The 20,352-nt window shown below is 46.0% G+C and overlaps 1 protein-coding gene across 1 annotated transcript; it reads left to right on the forward strand.

The window, feature by feature from the left end:
* The first annotated feature begins 2,825 nt into the window (after positions 1-2,825).
* axin2 (axin 2 (conductin, axil)) lies at positions 2,826-18,201 on the forward strand. The gene is made up of 12 exons (XM_063903494.1): positions 2,826-2,857; positions 3,010-3,326; positions 4,645-5,562; positions 7,150-7,281; positions 9,390-9,492; positions 11,302-11,442; positions 11,525-12,018; positions 12,114-12,290; positions 12,393-12,608; positions 12,752-12,886; positions 13,563-13,712; positions 16,619-18,201. Exons 3-12 carry the CDS (start codon positions 4,760-4,762, stop codon positions 16,743-16,745), a joined length of 2,478 nt encoding a protein of 825 aa, XP_063759564.1. The 5' UTR covers positions 2,826-2,857; positions 3,010-3,326; positions 4,645-4,759; the 3' UTR covers positions 16,746-18,201.
* The last annotated feature ends 2,151 nt before the right edge of the window (positions 18,202-20,352 follow it).

Below are 20,352 nucleotides of genomic sequence, written 5' to 3' on the forward strand. Positions count from 1 at the left end.
CACACCAAACAAACTTGAAACAGTAACCCCCTGTCCTACATTGGCTGTCTCCTGCTCTCTTTATCTTCTCTCTCTCTCTCTCTCTCTCTCTCTCTCTCTCTCTCTCTCTCTCTCTCTCTCTCTCTCTCTCTCTCTCTCTCTCTCTCTCTCTCTCTCTCTCTCTCTCTCTCTCCCTCTCTCAGTCTGTGTGAGCTGACTTCCTCTTCATGGCCCTGGTTGATAATTGCCATAAGCTTCCCTCTTGGTTTCATTTTCCATTGTCCTCCCCCAAATTCTTGGCTCTGGCTTGAGATAAAGGGATGAGTACTTCAAAGGGTCTGCAAAGAGTTTAACCCCAAGCCGAAAGGAACAGCACACAATACTGTAATTGAGAGCAGTTACTGATCACAGAGCTGCAGCACAGAGAGGACTGCACTGGTACACACACACCCACACACACACATACACACACACACACACACACACACACACACACACACACACACACACACACACACACAAACACTTTGAGTGTTTATGAGTGCAACTGAGGTGGCCAGTAGCAGTTACGACAGGCCAAGGCTGCTCAGGAGACCATATAACACACAGTCATAAAAACCTTTCTAGTCCTCTTAAGTTGTTATATAAGAGGGGTTTTCCATCAAATCTGACTTGAGATACCATAGAAAATTAAGCTGCTTTTTTTATTTGGTGCACATCCAAAAAAGGTCAACATTAAAGACATGATTGACCCCATGACGATTTATGCTGGTTCTTTCGTCTCTGTTTATTGGGCTCTTTGTAGTCCAGCTGAATTTGACCTGTCCCTGTAATAATATCTTCCTTAACAGAGAGACAGTTGCACCCCATAACCTCTCCCACTGAAACCCTCTCTTTCAAGGGTCTTTTTTATAGGGCCAGGAACCAAGGACACCGCAGGTCTCAGGCCAGTCACAGAGCTGGGGTCAGCTCCTGTAGGGCAGCAGGGAAGACCCAACCTATGGGGACCTCCCATGAACCACGGAGGGGGTTGACAAGGCAGGACATGAGGGCCCAACTGGCCCCCGGTACTGGCAGGGGGTCCACACCATCGCCATGGTGATGGTTTCCACCCTGGTGTGTTTACTGTCAGAGGTCAGCCTCAGCCCTCCAAAGTTAACAAAGGCTGACATTGTTGGGTCTGTATATTAGCCAGATGACTTGTACACCTACCAAGAGACCCAGACTGTGTAGACGAGCTTTAATGACATGAGAAATTGTGTCGGTGTGGACTTGTTTTTAAACTCTGAGTCATTAGGGTCACATCCGGCGTGGTTTCAGATGTTAAATATAATGTTTGTCAGTCATCTAACCTTTTGGTTATTAGTACCCAGCGAACCCTCAGCGTACTGAAACATCTCTCAGTATACACTGACATTTATCTATTTCAACCATTTGTCCATTTTTTTTTTCTGTTTTAACCATTTATCCATTACTTTGTAATATTTTTTACCATTTGTCTAATTATTTAGCTTTTTGAACTGCTATGCTTCCTTGCCCTTCATTGTTGTGCACTCGTAGGGTTAAACTAACTCAATAAGTACATTCTTAGAAAATGTAAAATACTGGTTCTACCGGGGCTACACATACCATGAAATGCAATCCATTCTGTTAATCTTTTGTTGGGATATTAAGTTTGATTAAGATGCATGGTTTTTGTGCAGGATGTGAACGTGCAGAATTTGAAGGGTATAAAGTGGCCTTTGAATGGTGAGTAATCCTTTAGTCATCATGGCCTCTTCAAGAGCAATTTTCTCTTTTATAAACCTTGATGCGGAGCGGAACATCAAGGGAGAAAGTTTTACAGCACCTTTAGCAAACAGGCTGATCAAAGTGTTTGCCGTCTTTGTGCTGTACATTTTGACTGTCCGTCCACACACAGACACCTACTGTCATCTTGTACAAAGGGTCTCCTGTGGTTGCTAATTTGAACACTAAAGACCTTTTAAAACAATACTGACTCTTTTTACCCGTAAATTGATTTTCGCTAGTTCAGTAAAAAGAAAATGCAGAGTCCAAAAGGTCGACTACTGTCTGCATCCAAACAACTCCTCTCAGTCAGACCAGTTAATGGATGTATATTGGATGTCTGGCCTGTCTATAAGCTTTAGTGTGTGCACAAAGCAGAGAGCTGTACAGTCAGAACAGCAAAGAGGGGTATTTCTTCTTTTGCTTAAATAATTTGATAACATCCTTCAGGGAATTTATCATGCTGAACAGATGTTTTAATCTGCTGTGCATTTATGTATCATGTGCCGTTGTTGCCACTGGTAGGAGCTGTCGAGTGATGAACAGCACAATGATTTGATTTTCTATTGCAACATGCTGTATGGTAATGACTTCTGTGGATAGTTAAAGTGACTTTTATTTAACATTCCTGGGAATCAGCCTAATGTACGCCTTGGTCCTTCTGAAGTTGTCATGAGTAAGTCTTTGAGTCTTAATGAGGGACATGTCTTTGTCTCTTTGCTTTCCAAATAGAGTCTTAAGAGGATTAAAAATCATAGTTTCATTATTCTCCTAGGCTTTTGTATTCTATAATGTGACCAAAGATTTATATGAGGACATGAACGTGTCATTAAGTGCAGGCCAGTGCATGCTTTGTGCATCCCCAGGTCTCCAATGGGTTAATCTCAAAAACTATGCGGATCTTGAAAAGAAAGGATCCCTGCGTCTTTAAAGTGTATGTAGCAACAGAAGGATTGTAGCGATAATGCTATTGGGGCGGCAGATCAGTTACTTCTGACGCTCCAAAGCCTCGGGGAGTTGGCTCAAGATTGCTTGTCTTTGATAAGGTCCTTACCATGTAGCTGCAACTTCAGGATCTGGGAAAACATTGGTAAAACGTTGCAAAAATTACGTGGTTTAGGAAATAAACCGAGTAACCTTTAAAATGTGTCTCATCCGGAGTGATTGCAACATATCTGGGCAGCTCCAACATTTGTTTTCATTTTTTTCTGAGGCACTAAGCTGCAATTGTTTTTTATGCAGCTGTCGGGACCCGGCAGTCGGTTCCTCACTTTGAAGTGCGCTGCTCCAGCCTGTCGGCTCAGTTGGTGTTGGAGTCGCCTACAGGAGAGACCTACCATGCGGCATTGCAGCCTGAAACCATAGGGAGGAGAAAAGGAGGAGGGAGAAAAGCGGTATTTTTTCCTCTCGAGTGCATTTTTCTCTCCGTAAACCGACTCAATCCTGAACGGACTGTATGTGGACGCGTCGCGGAGACGAGTACTGTGGATTATATGCGTTTTTTGTGGATAAAAAAAACAACTGGAGTTTAATTTGAGGAGAGAACTCGTGGATCGATGGTAAGTTACAAGAGTGTGTGACTCCTCAAACTGGCCCCCATTGGAGTTTCCTTTGATGTGTTGTTGACTCGCCTTTGAAGTAATGTTCAGGGGGAAATTAACCGCTTTTCTTACATTTAGAGAACCCAAAACGCGTCGAATGTTTGATGTATCATTCACTTCATTTCCCTTTGGATGTTGTTTGATTTCATATTAAGAGTAATAACCTTACAAACAAGTAGTCGTTTCATTTTGTGGAATTCCTCCCCCACAAGATCTGAGACTTTGGTGTACTTGGGATTGGACGTTCAAGAGGAGTTGTTTTTTCGACTTATATGTAACATTTAAGAAACTTTAGAAGACTACGTGACAGTATGAATGTAAGTTAAGTTGTAGTAATTTAAAACACATGTGAAGAATTGCTTATTTTGTCAAGAAGTAACCTAGACGATTCGCTATAGGAAGATTTACAGTTGTGCTGTGTCCGGAGCTGTTTCTCTCACAAGTTTGAGCAATGTAACCGTCTGTCAGTGATAAATGCAATGTTACACAGGATCCCCTTATACACTGTAACGTTGTAGCTTTACGGTGTTGAAGAGATCACATGTTACAAAGCAACTGATAGTATAATAGAACAAGAGATAGCTGGGTGATTTAAACGGATTTGAGCGTGTTACAGCTCCAGGAGTTGTACACCAGCTGCAGCCAGTTAACTCCATTAACTATGTTGGTCACGTTTTTCGATCTCTGCGAGTTTGTCCTACATCAATGTCCTACAGGTACTCACAGGGAGGTTCAATTTGATGTGATTTAGTCGCCTGGGATGAGATGTTGAGACGCAGAAATGAGAAAGTGGCAGGGATGGTGGGAAGACATGTGCTTGCTTTCTGCAGCCAGGCTCTGACTCTGACATCAGGCGTGATGGATCCGGAAGCGTTAATAAAGCCGTGTCCGCTTGGAGGATTAATGACTTATTAATGGAGTTCAGTTCATAGCCCGTTTGACATTCGTGTGATTACTACTTGTCTTGTTGTCACCAGAATAGAAGATGATGTAGCTTCAGTTCAGGCATCGCTCAGGTTGCTTTCTGCTCAAATGTGCACTGTTTAATTCGTGTTAATTTAACCAAAAGCGCCTCAGTAGAAATCACATTCCAGGTTGATTTATGAGTAATTGCTGTTTATGTAATGCTGCTGCAGCGTTTTCTCCCATTTTTTCTGTGAACTAAGCTGTCTTTTCTGTAGAAGTCAGTGAGGGTCTGAAAAGACTCTTACTGCGTCTCTCCCCTTTGAAGTTGGGGCGGATCTGGTTTTGATTAGATCAATACTTTGTGTTTCAGAGAGAAGACGGGCAGCCAGAGAGAAGCTCCCCCGCTGACATAAGAGAGTGAGGAGATTACAGTAGAAGCTCAGAGGCGAACAACACACAGGCTCTCTCCTGCTGCCTTCACAGCCATGAGCCGGGCGCTCATGGCCCATATCGCCAGTAGTTTCCGAGAAGATGCTCCTCGACCCCCGGTGCCGGGGGAGGAGGGCAAGGCGCCCTGCTACCCCGGCAAACTCGCGATGATAAAACCCGTGGAACTCCCCAAATCGGTTTTTCTCGGCTCTCCGGGATCCTCTGCACGGAGGAACGAGGATGGTCTAGGGGAGCCGGAGGGAAGTGCCTCCCCGGATTCACCGCTTTCTCGGTGGACAAAGTCTTTGCACTCTCTCCTCGGGGACCAGGACGGTGCTCTTCTTTTTAGGACATTCCTGGAGCGGGAGAAATGTGTCGATACTTTAGACTTCTGGTTCGCCTGCAATGGATTCAGGCAAATGGACCTCAAGGATACCAAAACGCAGAGAGTCGCCAAAGCTATTTACAAGCGCTACATCGAAAACAACAGCATTGTCGCACAACAGCTCAAGCCCGCGACTAAGACCTTCATACGGGATAATATCAAGAAGCTACACATAGACTCTGCGATGTTCGACCAGGCGCAGACAGAGATCCAAACCAACATGGAGGAGAATGCGTACCAGATGTTTTTGACCTCTGACATTTACCTCGAGTACGTGAGGACTGGGGGAGAAAACCCGAATCACGTCAGCTCCAACGGGCTGGGCGACCTGAAAGTTGTTTGTGGATACCTGCCCACACTGAATGAAGAGGAGGAGTGGAGTTGTGATTTCAAAGCCAAAGTGCTGGTTGGATTGTCAGCGAAGAGGTCGACTGTGTCCATGAGGGCGGTGGAGGTGATGGAGAGGGGATACAGGTAAGGCTGCAACACCTTTTTTAAACTGTATTTGTCTTAAAATATAAACTCAACATGTGTAATAATCCACATTACAGGCCACTGCAACATTTCCCCTCATGTGTAAATAAGTGCAACACATGTTTTAAAAAATAAAAACAATATCAGAGTTTCTTATAAGTGTGTAGGAAACTCTATGGCTCTCTGGCCCCTCGCACCATCTCCAGCAGCAGCAGCCCTCTGCTGGCGCTCGCCTGGATTTCCGGGACTTTGAAATAGTTCAGCAGAATGAGGGATCATCTTCCACGCGAAAAGTTCACAGAGCACGGCTGGCTCCGGCCCCAGCCAGCAAATAATAGATGATGACATTGCTATGCTATGCCACCTCCTGTACCACACTATCCTCCAGCGTTTGTCAGGGATGTAAATCCATAGCAGATCTAAAGACAGCACTTTGAAATTGGGAGCAGTAGTTTAATTTTAAAGCTTCATTAAGGACTTTTTTGAATTGCACCCCAAACTCATTTTTGAGGGGTTTATATTCCTATTAAATGTTTGTGTCGTTCAAAATAGTACCAACATTGTGGTTCTGATGTCAACTTTTGTATGACAGGCTAAGTAAACCGACAGCTACCTGCTTTGAGCCACATGAACTGACAGCGTGTGTGTGTGTGTGTGTTGTTAGGAAGTGTGGTAACTTTCTTGGAGTGTGACCCTAAAGTGAGAGTGTAGTCCCTGTCGCCTTCAAGATTCAAAACATGCAGGACCCTTTTCTCCCCTCTCCGCACCTTCCCTCATCCGACTTTTTAAAAACAAACCCTGAACGGCAGCAGCTAAAGTACACAATCAACACCCACCTCCCCACCCTAACCCTGTACCTCTCTTCTTTCTCTTCTTGTTTGCATCAATTCCCCCAACCCACCCCCGCCTTCACCACTTTTATCTTCTTTCCTAGAGAGAGAGAGAGAGAGAGAGAGAGAGAGAGACTCATGAAAGAAAGGGAGGGAGGGAGGGAGGAGAACGGATAAATGAGGGGGTGAGAGAGAGGCAGGGAGGGAAGAATGCAAGGCCAGCTGTGTTAAATACCTGACTCTTTGCAAGCCCCTCTGAAGGTCAGCCTGGAGCTGGGGGCCTTCAGCTTCAGTCCTGCTGGGTCTCTCCCTCATGAGGACCCCCCCTTTTTTCATCTCTACTTTCTTTCCTTCTCTGACACACTCTCATGCTTCCGCTCTATACTTTTCCCCCCTTTTCTCCTCCTCCTGTACTGTTGCAAGAATGCATGCACAGCGGGAGATGAATGCTGAGGAAAGAGTGAGTGTGAACGAGAGAAATGCTGGACTGTTAAAGAAGGCATACATGGAGCCTAAAAAGAACCACAGCTTTGCTAGTGAACATGAACTTGTGTCACATTCAATCATTATTTATTGTTGGTATTAGCTGCAGACAGGTCATATTCACACTATCTCCTCCACGTCATGAAACCCTCAGAAGATATAACCTGTCTTGATCCTCCCCATGAGTGAAATACAGAAGTCACCCACCTGTTGGATAGTGTTTCACAGTGTTTAATTGGTATTAATCTGATTTGTGTTGTTGTAACCTCCCCAGATCCTACAAGAGAGGAGACTCGATCAACCCCTGCCACGCCGGCTCTTTCGCCCCCGTCAGCAGCACCAACGACAGCGAGGTGTCCAGTGACGCTTTGACGGACGACGCTATGTCCGTGACTGACAGCAGTGTGTAAGTGAATATTAATTGTGTGTGTGTGTGGCCAATGACAACTTCAGAGGGTGTTTCATGAAAGGGAAGAAAGAACTTTCCTTCAGCTGGCTGTTAAGAGCCACTGGAAACATGGTTTGCTGAATTGGGATTGTTGGTGAATTGTGGCCCCTTGAAAATAATGGAATAGCTCTCTAAATAAGTTTTGAGATCATAGCCGGGAATGAGTATAAAGACTTTACATTCAGTGTAGCAGTTTAAACTGTTGGTAAAATAGTTTCATAAAAGTGGCACAGGGCTGTTACTAATGGTTCATTTTAATATCTTGTTGTTTGTGATTCGTTGGTCTATAAGATTTCACAGGTTCTGTTGCAAAGATACATAATTAACAATGAAACAGCGTAAATTCACATTTTAAAACCTGAAATGATAAATGACGTTAACATCGGGGCATTATCAGAACTGTTGTTGATTAACTGCCTGTGGATTGGCTAATCATTTCTCCACAAAAAAAATAGAGCCTGCATAGCCTCTGTCCACATGTAGTTGGTGCTTATCTGTGTACGTGCCTACGGCCTTGTTCTTCAAAAGGGATTACTTGGCGTTATCACGTGTCCCTCCACTGACGGAGTACTATGAAGTCAGTGAGTGGTGCACAACTCGAGGCCAAGTGCGCTCAGGTCAGCTGTTTTTTTTGGACAGTAAGCAGCAGAAAAACCTCGGTACAAGTTCTTCTTTATCTCCTCTCACATGGGAGGTGTCAAGGCCTTCAGGGATGATGTCACTGAAGGTTAACCATTACCGAGCTAAAGACACTTAAAGACGGGGATGTTCAGTGCAACCTGTGGGCCGGGCTCCTCATAAAGACGGCAGCTATAAAGAGTCTTTATTTTACAACAGGATCCTCCGCTCTGGCATATCTTTAGACAGGCCTGCTTCAAAGAGGCAAAGGCCCATATAGTCCTATTCTGATGTACTTTGCCCAGTGCAGTGACAAAGCCGCGGCCACAGTGACACAACCCGCCCCCCACACCCTTCAATTCCTGCCCGCTCTGGCCTTGATCAGAATATCTGCCTCTCTTTAGCTCAGTTTAATGGATCCATAAACATTTGAATCTCATTTACAGATAGAGAAAAGAATAGAAAAAAGGGGGAAATCAACGGGGGAGGAGGCAGTTGGGTGTGAAGAGAAAGAGTGGTGGTGGGAGGGGGGATTTTTTGCTTATATCTTATTTATGGATTTGCTTGGACGCTGGGGAATGCAGCTGCGCAGACTTCAAACATTACCTTATCTTACAAACCAGCCTTTTGATGTGCAGAGATCAGAGGCTGGCTGCGGCAGCGCTTGCCAAATGAAGTTTGGGAGGAGGGGTGGAGGGGGGGGGGGTTGCTTATGCGCATGACTGTGGCATTTCAAAGCAAAAGTAGAAAAGTGCTCCTCAGTTAGGCTAGGTCACCAGGAAACTGCTGTTTAGCATCGCGAAAAGAGACTGTTTTAAAGCTGTCAAGTGCTTCAGTTTGATGCTGGAGCTTTGCTGTTTGTTGCTTGGTTTGATTTTTCAGCTAGTCAGCCATAAAGATTTAACCAGGTTAGCTACACCCTTGGGTGTGGTCCTGCAGTAGCTCTTTGAATAAGTATAATGAGTTGCTAATGCTAACGGTGTCCTCAGCTCGACATGAAAGTCAGCGGGGGAATGCTAATGCTGACACTACTTTTGGCCAGCAGATTAGAGCGCACTGTGACTGCAGAGTGTGTGTAAAGTGTGTGTAGTTTTTGAAAGGAAGGATGCCCAGTTCTGTGCTGGAGCCAGAGAAGAAAATGAGTGTCATTTCTAGGGCAAACCAAACGTCTTACCACCTCACTCAGAACCATGTAACCTAGTCCGCTGCGACACACACAAACAACACCACACACCCTGGCGTGGTTTGACCTCTGAGTGTCTTTTTTTGTTTGTCTAGAAAGATGAAAAACCAAAAGGAATGGTGAATTAATTGATTAGATTTATTCCCGCTTGAACTGTGTTTGATGTACCCAGTTAGCTAATAAGCGTCTTCCTGGATGTCTGTTTGGTCTTAAATGGTGTATCTGATCGGGTAATTGACCTTTTGTGATCTGTCTGCTCCCCCAGAGATGGCATCCCTCCGTATAAACTGGGCTCAAAGAAGCAGCTACAGAGGGAGATGCAGCGCAACATGAGGATGAACAGCCAAGTCTCTCTGCCTGCTTTCCCTGTAAGTACACACACACACACACACATACACACACACACACACACACACACACACACACTGCGCACGATCCAAAGTCTTTTTGAACCAAGGTCCCACAGTGTAATTTCCATACCACCCTCTGTTCTGGGTCTCTCTCGGTGCTATGAATAGTACGGCACAAACTGTATTCCACAACACCAGGAAAGATCTGAAGAGGAACGCCAGAGACTCAGCCTCCCACTCGCATAAGTGCACACACACACGTACAAACACGAGCCCCGTCGCTACCTTTGGTGTCACCTACACCCCATTAGGTTTCCTTGAAGTCTGTGGGAGACGCGGGGGGTCTCTAAGCTGTTTATCGCCGCAGCGCTCGGAACACACCAGGGCTTTTTCCTCCCCACGGTTGCTGTAAATATGGAGAATAGGGAGAAATGAGGAAGATCTCTGCCGCGTTATCCCGAGGGCTCTGAAATCAGCCCGGTTTCCCAACCAAAACACAAAGATACTCAGACACATTCACACACACACACACACACAGCGCTTTGATCCAAGGATGAATGAGGCAAACGCACAGGGAAGTGACAACTTCCAACAGAGCTGGCCCCCTTTTTTTTTCACAGCAAACCTCCCACCCCCCTACATATACACACACACACACACTCAGCCAGCCCCCTCCCCTAAAAGTCAGGGATTTTAGGGAAGAGTTTGAGCGTGTCATGTGAGCTCTCAGTGGGTCAGAGGGGAGTCAGTAGCTTAAGGCTTCAGAGAGGCTAACTTCAGGTTGAGAGGCGAACAGGTAAGGAGGTCCGAAACCGAGGCAGGGGACGTCCTGCAGGGGTTTTAGAATCAGAAGCCGCTCGCTACAATAAACCTGATGTAACCCCTTTCTCTGTCATCATCATGAGGCATACAGTGTGACTTCTATAAGGATCACATCAACCGATCGATTCTCTCACTGTCCTCCTTTTGCTGTATTTTCTCGCTTTTGTTCTTGTTTTGGTTTTTTCGCGTCTGATTTTTGGCGATGGCTTCCATTCCCATGGTGCACCAGCCCCGGGCTCCATCAGACAAGAGCCTCTTTTTCTCACTCTTCTCCCCTTCATCCCGACTACAAAGGGAAAGGAGAAACAAAAAAAGAGGAAGACAAATGAAGAAAGCCCCCCGTGCAAAAATGCAAATAATTTAAGAAGTGTACACACACACACACACACACACATTCTCATACTGTCACGGTACTGTACCTCAAAGGTGCCCAGTGTGTAACAAAGAGTTGGGGGGGATAATATTTCCTCAACCTTTCTGATCTCCTATCCTTTTTTCTCACCTTTATCTCCTTCCTTCCATTTTCTTTTCTCTCCCCCCCCACCCTCCCAACCCCTTTGAGCACACATCTCTGCATCTCAACTTTTCCCTTTTTTCTTTTTTTTAATCCCTCATCCTCTCCTCCCTGGAGTTCTCTTCCACCCCCTGTTGATATGTGGCTTTTATTCCTAGATGTAAAGCCACTGCTTCCCATCTATCTGTCCCTCCGTCCCTCCCTCCTCCACCCTATTCTCCCCCCACTGAGTGTTTGATATTTGACGAGGAAGCCTTTGAAGTGAGCTGACTTTAAAGAGGCCTGCTGATGATGACAGAGGGAACCAGCCGAGGCCTAGCCCAGCATGACCATAGACGGGGCCCGCCACCCCTCAAGACAACCCCGTAGCCCTGGGTACCTGCGAGAGGGGCCTGATCAGTACCCCCCAGGGGTACAATGTGTTAATGTAGACCGATGAGGGGACAGAGGTGTGATGAAACCATGGCTAATGTATCTTCTTCTCCACAAAGCGGACGCGCCGTCCTCCCAAGGAGATGGTGCCGATGGAGCCGTCGGCGTTCGCAGCCCAGCTCATCTCCCGCCTGGAGAGCCTGAAGAGGAAGCAGGACACGCTCAGCTCTCTGGAGGAGAAGCTGCAGCAGATTCAGGAGGTTTGTGTTTTTTTTTACTGGGAAGAGTGACTGTTGGTCGTTTTTCATCCTCCTCTGATAATGAAGTGTGATTTGTTATCAGGAGGAGGAAAAAGACGACACGGAGATCACGGGAAGTGCTCCCCAGCTCTCCCCCCACCCCCTCACCCTCCTCCCTGGCTCCTCTGATGAGGACCCCCAGGCGATTCTGGACGAACACCTGTCTCGCGTGCTGAAGACCCCCGGCTGCCAGTCTCCCGCCGTCATCCGACACTCGCCTCGCTCCAGCTCCCCGGAGCACGGGCCCCTCACACGGGCTGGTTTTGGGATCAAGTCGCCCTCCAGTCCCGACCAAGGGGCCATCACTCTGTCCCTGGGCCCCGGCAGGACCCTCATAAGCAGGCAGAGCACCAAACACATCCACCACCACTACATCCACCACCACGGCAGCCCCAAGAGCACCGAGCAGATCGAGAGGGAGGCGGCCCTCAGGGTGCACGGCCTGTGCTCCAGCGGTGGGGAGGGCCAGCCTTACCAGCGCAGCCGCAGCCTGGGCAGAGAGATGTGCGGAGCCGCCTCAGCAGACAGCAGCGTGGGGTCAGTTCAAAGCCCCTCTTCATCATCAGCTCATGCATTTCTTGCTTGTGTGAAATTCAAGAAAAACACTAATTCTCTCCCTCCCATCATCACAGGCGTTCCAGCTCTCTCTCCAGGCGTGTGTGTCGCTCAGGGGTCGAGGATGGAGGAGCAGAGAGGTGTCTGGAGGACTGTGGGCCCTCGCAGCTGCCCAGCGACACGGCAGATCCCGCCCAGAACGTGCTACAGTGGATCCTGGAGAGTAAACGGCAAGGCAGGCACAAGTCTCACAGGTGAGCGGTTTTTAGAGTGCTTAGTTTTTTTTTGCCTGCACATTATTTGAATTCTAAAAAAGTCCCACCGTTGCACATTGTTGATGAGGTCTTATTTCGCAGCAACCAGAGCACCAAGAAACCCTTTAGCGGCTCCTCTGCACAGACGCACACGTGGGGCGGTGGCGGAAGCTGTGGTCACCTACGGAGCCACCAGCCAGCACAGCCATTCATCCAGGACCCTGCAATGCCCCCTCTGCCCCCTCCCAACACTCTGGCCCAGCTGGAAGAGGCCTGCCGCAGACTGGAGGAGGTCTCCACCAAGACCACCAAGCAAAGGTACACACGATCCAGTGGGAAGCTGTTGGACATTCCTCTCTGCTTTTATCCCTGGTTGTGATCTGTAGACTGATGTCATGGGTTTTCAATAAGCCATGCGTTCTTAATCCTCATAATAACGCTCATGTCACACCTCTTTCCAGGCATCCAACGTCCAGTCTCCAGCAAGAGAAGAGCCACCTAGTGCCTGTCCAGGGAGAGGTCTCCGTCCCGCTGTCCCAAGCCAATCCCAGCCCTGCGAGCCAACTCACAGCCAGCCCCGGCCTCCAATCAGAAGAGTACGATGCCTCTAGCGTCCTGCCCTCCCTCTCCTCTCCTCCTCTCTGCTCCTCTTCCTCCTCCTCTCAGCCATAACCTCCACCTTGCAGTGTACTTCTACCCTTTTAACTCTTCCTGCACCTGCGCTGCTCACCGCACATGTTGTCTAACATTACACATCACACACGTGCACTCACCCACATACAGTCACTGTAAAGAGAAGGTGACCCCCTTTTTTAAAAGAAGCTTATTTTAAGCGTTGTACACAGGTGTGTGTGTGTGTGTGTGGGGAGTGTGTAGTCACTGCACCACCTTACTGAGACATCCCTTTCATATATATGTATCATTTTTATTGGCTGTCCTTCAGTGAGCTGGCAGTCGGCTGGGGTGTGCAGAGCTTTGCAAAGAGAGCTCGTCTGAAGTGGGCCTACAAAGCCTTGGACATAGCTGAAGGGGAATTGATAAATCTGTGCCCCTTCTGCATGCACATACACACGCACACACACATAACCACAACACATACGCACACACTAACCGACGGTCACTCCCTCACTAGTGTGTTCCTTCAGTCAGGCTGCTGTAACTGTATCTCCTGCTAAGATCCTGCCAAGCTTTGCTGTGTTTCTGATTTCTTAGTATCAGGAGTGTTTCCACTTATCCTAACACACCTTTCCCCTTTTTTCTTTCTACTTTTAGGACAAAGGAGTGTAAAAAGAGTTTAGGAGGCGAGACAGTGGTGACGTATTTCTTCTGCGGCGAGGAGATCCCCTACCGGAGGAACATGAAGAGCCACTCTCTCACCCTGGGCCACTTCAAGGAGCAACTCCGCAAGAAGGGCAACTACAGGTGTGTGTGCAGGAAACTCAAACACACAGATAAGGTTTTATTAGAGCGGTGTGATATAACCCGCCGGCGCTTCTGTGATATTGTGATTGCTGGCAATAAAACTCTATCAGTTCACTGACCTTGATGCAGAACAATGATTAACAACAAACCGTTCACTTTTTGGAGCATAAACGAAACACTAACGTTCTTCCAAATGGAGTACAGGTCTGAAATTGGAGTTATATCCAGCATATTCAGTGGTATGGGATATTTATTTATGGCTGAATTTGCAATCTGTTATCATAAGGCAAGGCAAGTTTATTTATATACCCCCTTGCAACACAATGCAATTCAAAGTGCTTTAAAAAATGAAAGACATTAAGAAATAGTGCATCAAACACATTATAAAATGGCATATAAAAACAGTCATTAAAAAGCAAAGATATATAAAATAAACATAACAGGTATAATATTATAAGACCATAAGCTGGTGACATTAAAGACCATGTCAAACTAACAGAGAAGGGCCAAAGGAAAACAGAAGCGAGAACTCCTAATGTTAGCTCGCTAGCTAAGGCTACGTGCTACACCGTGTAGTGGGAAATGTATACCAATCCGTTTGTGTGTGTGTGTGTGTGTGTGCGCAGTCCGATTCAGCTCTCTGTGGTATTTGTATGTGTGTATGTTGAAGGGGGGAGCAATGAAAAGGAAAAGGACAACAGGGAGGGTGGGTGGTGCGGGAGTGGAAGAGTTTGAACTGCAGCGATTTGGGTCCCATCTGGTATTGATTTCCATGCTAAGGCACACTTAATACACACGGCTTTGAAGCCCCGGCCCCTTTCATTTCAACCAACAAAGACTCACACAAATGGCCAGCGTGCAAATTCTTCACTGATGCTATCGGGGGCTCTTTCTTTTTTTTCTTCCTCCTCCTGCCCCGGTGTGTGTGCATGTGTGCTCGCCTTGAACGTGCACACTGTTTACACATGTTGTAATCATTTTATGGATATTTCTGAAAGGCAGATTGTTAAATGCCAGATTCGCTTGTTTGCTGTACTTCAGGGCCCTGACTGAGGCAGCTTCCCCGTGTGTTTGCAGAGAGAGATCTTAGCATTGATTGCTCCTTTCCAGTTGGCATTGACGGGGAAAGATCAAACCTCTTTTGTTTAGGCTGCCCCGGCCTCCAGGATAAGGCTTCAGAGTTAATAATTACAGGTAACCAGTTCTTGAGAAAGAAAGCTGATAGAAAGTTCTTCCTGGTTCAGATGTGTGCAGAGCTTTTGAATCAACAAATGTGACAAGCACTTAGCTCCAAGTTTCCCACATCTGCCCCCCCGCCACCCCCCACCCCAACCCAAACTCTCTTCTCTCTGGCTCACTATCTCCGTTCCTGTGTCATACCATCCGCATTTTTTGGAGCGAGCTGCACAGCGCTTTAATAGCAGCCAGAGAATGTGTGGAGTTGGGTCATTTCAACATGGCAGCGGTTCAACAAAGAACAGTACGGCTGGGCCCTGCCAGACGATATTGGTGCCAGATGTCAGTGCAAACGGAGAGAGAGGAGAGGAGGGGGGGGGGGGGGGGAACAGATCTAGCCACATAAAACATGTTCCACTGGAAATTCAGACTCTCTCTGTCTCTGTCTGTCCCTCTCAGCAGAAAGGATCACGGCTCTTTGAAGATTTCCTTTTTTTTTTTAACTCCACTTCTAGTTTTTTTCCTCTCTCAGATCAGAATGGAGGATACAATTATCAGACGTGTCAGCCTCTTTAACATCCTCTCAGTTATCTGCTTTGTCTTATTTACTCACTTGACTTCCCTTAGAGAGACTTCATGTTTTCCATTTAGTTGAAGCCTTCCTGTATTCCAAGTGAAGCTGCTTTTTATTAGCGACCACCCTCACGCTGAACGGCGCATGTGCACCCGGGCACCTTTCAGCAAGACTACAGCTCTCGTTTTATAAGTATTGCATGTTGGACTCTGTCAGCCCCCCTCTCATTAAAAACAAAATGCTCACAAACATTCCTGTCGCCCCACACATGGAGCAAAACGAGGCATTTTTCCATTACATAGTTAATGAGTGAATTCTGAGACACCCCCACTCACCAACTCACCCCTGCTGGTTTCTCTTCCTCTAAAATGAGGATGGGGGGTTGCATCATTAATGGCCCAGTGAAGTCATGGTTGACGAGAAGCCCCTCCTTTTTTAGATTTTGGATTCGACACACACACACAGAAAGTTGTCAGTCAGCTGCCGTTCCTATAGCGCTCAGCAAGAGCTCATGCTATGAACAGGGGTATGGAAGGACACTGTGTCCCGTCCGCTCTCTCTCTCCTCCTCCTCCTCCCCCTCTACTTTGTCTCTTGTTCTTTTCTTTGTCCCTGTAATAATGAAACAGGGATGAGGAGCGAGCGAGAGCCCGTGCGTGTGTGTCCTCTAACGTGTGCGCAAGCGGTTGTGTAGGAGTCAGGGGGGTAATGACAGGCAGACTTGCAGGCACCCAAAATTTCAGCCTTTGTCAAAGGACCCCTTCATTTGCACGCTGGCCTAATTGGCCCCTGTTCGCCAGGACAACTGACAACAACAGGATGGAGAAAAAGGAAAGGGAGAAGTAAAGGAGAGGAGGGAGGGATGAAGAAAGCCTCTTATTTTAGACTTTTTAGCAGCAGGTTCCACCCCACCCTGAGAAGTCAGTGGAGCTCAGCAGGCTGCGTCGGCTGTGTACCGAGTGGCTTTTCATGGACGGCGGAAATGAGGCTTGATGTTTAAAGAAGGTCAAAGAGGTTGGCAACAAGCTGCTTTGACTTTTGGGGTTTCTCTTTTGACTTTTAGCTCCGAAGCTTTAGTGAATTTCAAGTCATGCTCGTTGTGTGTTTAAAAACAGGCAGTGTTTGGGAGTTAACTCTGCCTCGTCTCTCTGTTGCAGGTACTACTTTAAGAAGGCGAGCGACGAGTTTGAGTGCGGAGCCGTGTTTGAGGAGGTTTCAGACGACAGCTCCCTGCTGCCCACGTACCAGGGCAAGATCCTTGGCAAGGTGGAGGGGATGGACTGAGACCTTGTGGATTATCTGGACACTTTACACCTCAATGGATGTACTCCCTTCATATTCTCACAAACTTAGAATAGGTGTCCTTTAAGCTAAGACTGGAGACGTTGAAGGAATGTCTCGGGCAGATGGACAGTAAAGGAAGGACATGTTGTCGCTATCACAGGACTATCATGTGAACAGCCCGCTCTGAAGTGAAGAAAATAAAAGATTGGACTGAAATGTCTCTGTGTCTCCAGAAGAGGAGACTCAAGAGACTCTAGGTGAATGACCACTCCTCAAAGAAGCGGGGCGGTGGGTTAAAAATTGAGACTGACGTCCTACCTGCCCGTGCTAGCATCTGCTCACTAGCACAGCGCTAATATGTATATGCAGATACATGTACATGGCATTGTATTGTGATGCTTGTATTGCTGTGTTAAGATTTCTATTGCTATTTATTGGAAATATCCCCGCCCCCACACTTTTGTTCCTCCATGGACAAGCTGCTTCGAGTTGGAGAAACTTCTCCGATTGTCCACACCCGTGTTTTTTTCCCCCTTCCGAGCATCAGTTGTCAAAGCAAAGGAAATGGGGTTTTATTCATTTTCTGCCCCTCATATTGAACTGTAAACTTTAAAAAAAAATACCTCTTCAAAATATCCACTCCTGTTCCTGGAGATTTAGCGGGTCATCATCTGTGATCTCTTGGCTGGAGAGCTTACTGCTGAAGCTTTGAGAAATGGCTCTCGCTTAAAGTCCGATAATATATTTACTACTGCAGTGCTATTTGTGGCCGTGTCCCCATCTGCTCTGACTGTACTATGAAACAAAAAAAAAAGGAAGAAAAATGTTTAATTCCCAACTCTGGGATTGTTCCCAGTTAGCCTTGATCTGTCGCGTCTTAGTGCCTTTGTTTCAGTGGCGCAGGCATCGCACAAATAGCCTACGTATTTACTAAGAGGAAGCTGCCCTGAACAGGTCCTAAAGTCCCCAAAATGTGTTTACACCAATATTAATATTTACCAACAAATAGCTCTATAATGTGCCCCCCCAACGTGCATACCTATGTGATTGTGTGACTGAGTAGAGTAGTGTTACTCTGTGTGTATCTGAAAGCTGCACTATGAGCTGCAGAGGATCATTCTGGTGGTGATATACACTATGCCCATAGTGTTTTAAATGAGTACAGTAGCTGTGCCTACATGGATTCTTGCCGTGTTTTACCCAGTTTTCAGGGTCTTATTACTCCCTTGGTTTTTACAAGGGGCCTTATGTTGAAAAGATATTTTTATGCCTTTTAGTATCCGTTTCCTCATGTTTATGTTTTATAATATTTTCCATGGCTTCCTTGGCTCCACTTGTAAACTGTAAATTATGCGTTCTATAGAGCTCAGTTCAAAAGATGCCTCGGTACTTTAATTATTGTAATTATGAAGAGATGTAGCCTTTATTAAAATGTTCTATTTTTCAAATTATCAAATGGCTTCCTGTGTGTGTGTGTGTGTGTCTTAGGATGGGATGTATGTGTATGTGTGCAGAACAAAATACACCACACACACACCCCGCTGCGGAGAGAGCAATTCGCTGGATCCAGTGAGAAATCTCCGCCAGATTTGCATCCATTATCAGCTCTTAATTTACTCCCTGGACTCCCTGTTGGAAATTAAAACATACAGCATTAATTTGGCCACCAGAGCCTTAGTGTGTGTGAGTGTGAGACGCAGAGTATTAAGTGTGTGTAAATGAGACGTTTGGCAAATGCGTGCCATAAGAACATTTCATCAGGCCGTTTACATGGTTAACCGCTCAGCCTCCTGTGGCACTTCATGAACTGTGAGTGTAATGTGGGCTCACACTTAATTAGCATGAATACATGATAACTAACAGGCTGGAAACAGACTGCTGCATGAATACAAGTTTCAGGTACAGGTCTGAGGAAAATGTTGAAGATTAAATGCTGCTCTCAGGTTGGAATTTAGTCAAGTGTGTCTTAAAACAATAATCAGGTTTGAATCCCATATGGACATTTTAAACAGGTCTTCCTTGAAGTTATCATTCTACTTTATTCTGGCCAATAAAAAAAAAACCTTTTAGTTCATCTGTAATGTAAGAGATAGAACGCGTCCAGCCATTTTGGACAAAAAAGTAACTTTGAAGTTAAACATATCAAGTGAGTTTCCTGGAAATGTTGCAGATATTTTTGATCACCTCTGCGACACTATCAGTCCGTTGCATCTAAACAGGGAAACTCAAAGAGAACATTTTATACTTAAAATATAATTATTTTGGATTAAACCCACTTGATATGTCTAACTTCTGCCAAAGCCCCAGTTTTAGAAAAAAGGGGGTCTTTGAATGGCTAGTATTAACAGGAGGAATGATTTAAAAGATGTGCTACTGACTGATGTTTCAAGTTGGATTTGGAAAATGATGAATGACCCTTTGCTTTAATTGTGGAACACACACTTAGTGCCGTGTAAGCTGGGACCCAGAGTTGTGTGACGTAAAGAAAGCTAGGATCGCATTGGATACACAGGTTTATGATTCCTTATTAAATGTATAAATGTAATGGCTTATATCTTTACACACATGCACATTGATGTCTTCACACGCATTTTGCACCCCTCGCTCCTCTGCCACCCTCTCTGCTTTTAGGTTTTGTTGGCTAAGAGTGTTGTTTATGCTGCCTTTCATATTGAAAGGGCATCATGATATTGTTAAAATACCATTTTCAGGCCTTTCATCAGCAAAGGTCAGTGCATACACTTGAAGGCCATCCTTTGGACTCTTTAGAACTAAGAGGCGCTCACTCAGCGGCGCTCCGCTGTCAGGAGGCCTTGTGAACTCATCTTTGTATAGAGGGCTATTTTAGATGGGGTCATCTTTTTGAAACTGGGCTAGACTCTAGGCTGCTATTCGAACATGTGTGCTTTTTGGGTGGGTATTAGGACTTAAAGGCATTGGAGGGTTGCTAAAAAAAAAAGGGGTTTGACAAAGAGGAGTTATTTGTGTACATTTGTATGACTTCAATCTTAAGTCTTAAGGTTACTGAACATTTATAGCCTCCAGATTTACAGCCCACATATCTTTGGCAATGAAATCAGAAAAAAAAAACACCATATTAGTCTAACCTTAACTCAAGACATACCTTCTTTTTAAGAGCTTTTAATAATATCAACGGAGTGGAGTTTGCTTGGTTTTCACGGCTATGAAAAAACTGAAAATCAAGTACTCCTATACTGGAATAATAGATATAGAGATAGATTCAACTTTATTGTCATTGCACAGAGTACAAGTACTAGGACAACGAAATGCGGTCTCTGCATTTGACCCATCCTAGTGTTAGGAGCAGTGGGCTGTCATTATGTACGGCGCCCGGGGAGCAGTGTAGGTAACCAGTGTCTTGCTCAGGGACACCACGGTGGCACTTGGTCTTTCGGGGACTTGAACTGGTGACCTTCCAGTTCCCAGGCCAAGCCCCTATGGACTTCGCCACCACCGCCCACATGCTCATGGTTTTCTGTATGTCAGTAATCGTGTGTTATTTTCTAAAACACAACATTCATTAGGAAAATGTAACATATACAGCACAATATTTAGCTAAACTAATAAAAGTTTTAGATCTAGATGT

Source organism: Eleginops maclovinus, chromosome 16 (assembly GCF_036324505.1).
Source record: "Eleginops maclovinus isolate JMC-PN-2008 ecotype Puerto Natales chromosome 16, JC_Emac_rtc_rv5, whole genome shotgun sequence".
Lineage (NCBI taxonomy): Eukaryota > Metazoa > Chordata > Actinopteri > Perciformes > Eleginopidae > Eleginops > Eleginops maclovinus.

Excerpts from the sequence above, each read along its gene's own strand:
- axin2 (XM_063903494.1), top strand. The coding sequence starts at position 4,760 with ATGAGCCGGGCGCTCATGGCCCATATCGCCAGTAGTTTCCGAGAAGAT. Across the intron at positions 5,563-7,149 it reads GTGATGGAGAGGGGATACAG|ATCCTACAAGAGAGGAGACT; the intron begins GTAAGGCTGCAA and ends TAACCTCCCCAG. Across the intron at positions 9,493-11,301 it reads TCTCTCTGCCTGCTTTCCCT|CGGACGCGCCGTCCTCCCAA; the intron begins GTAAGTACACAC and ends TTCTCCACAAAG.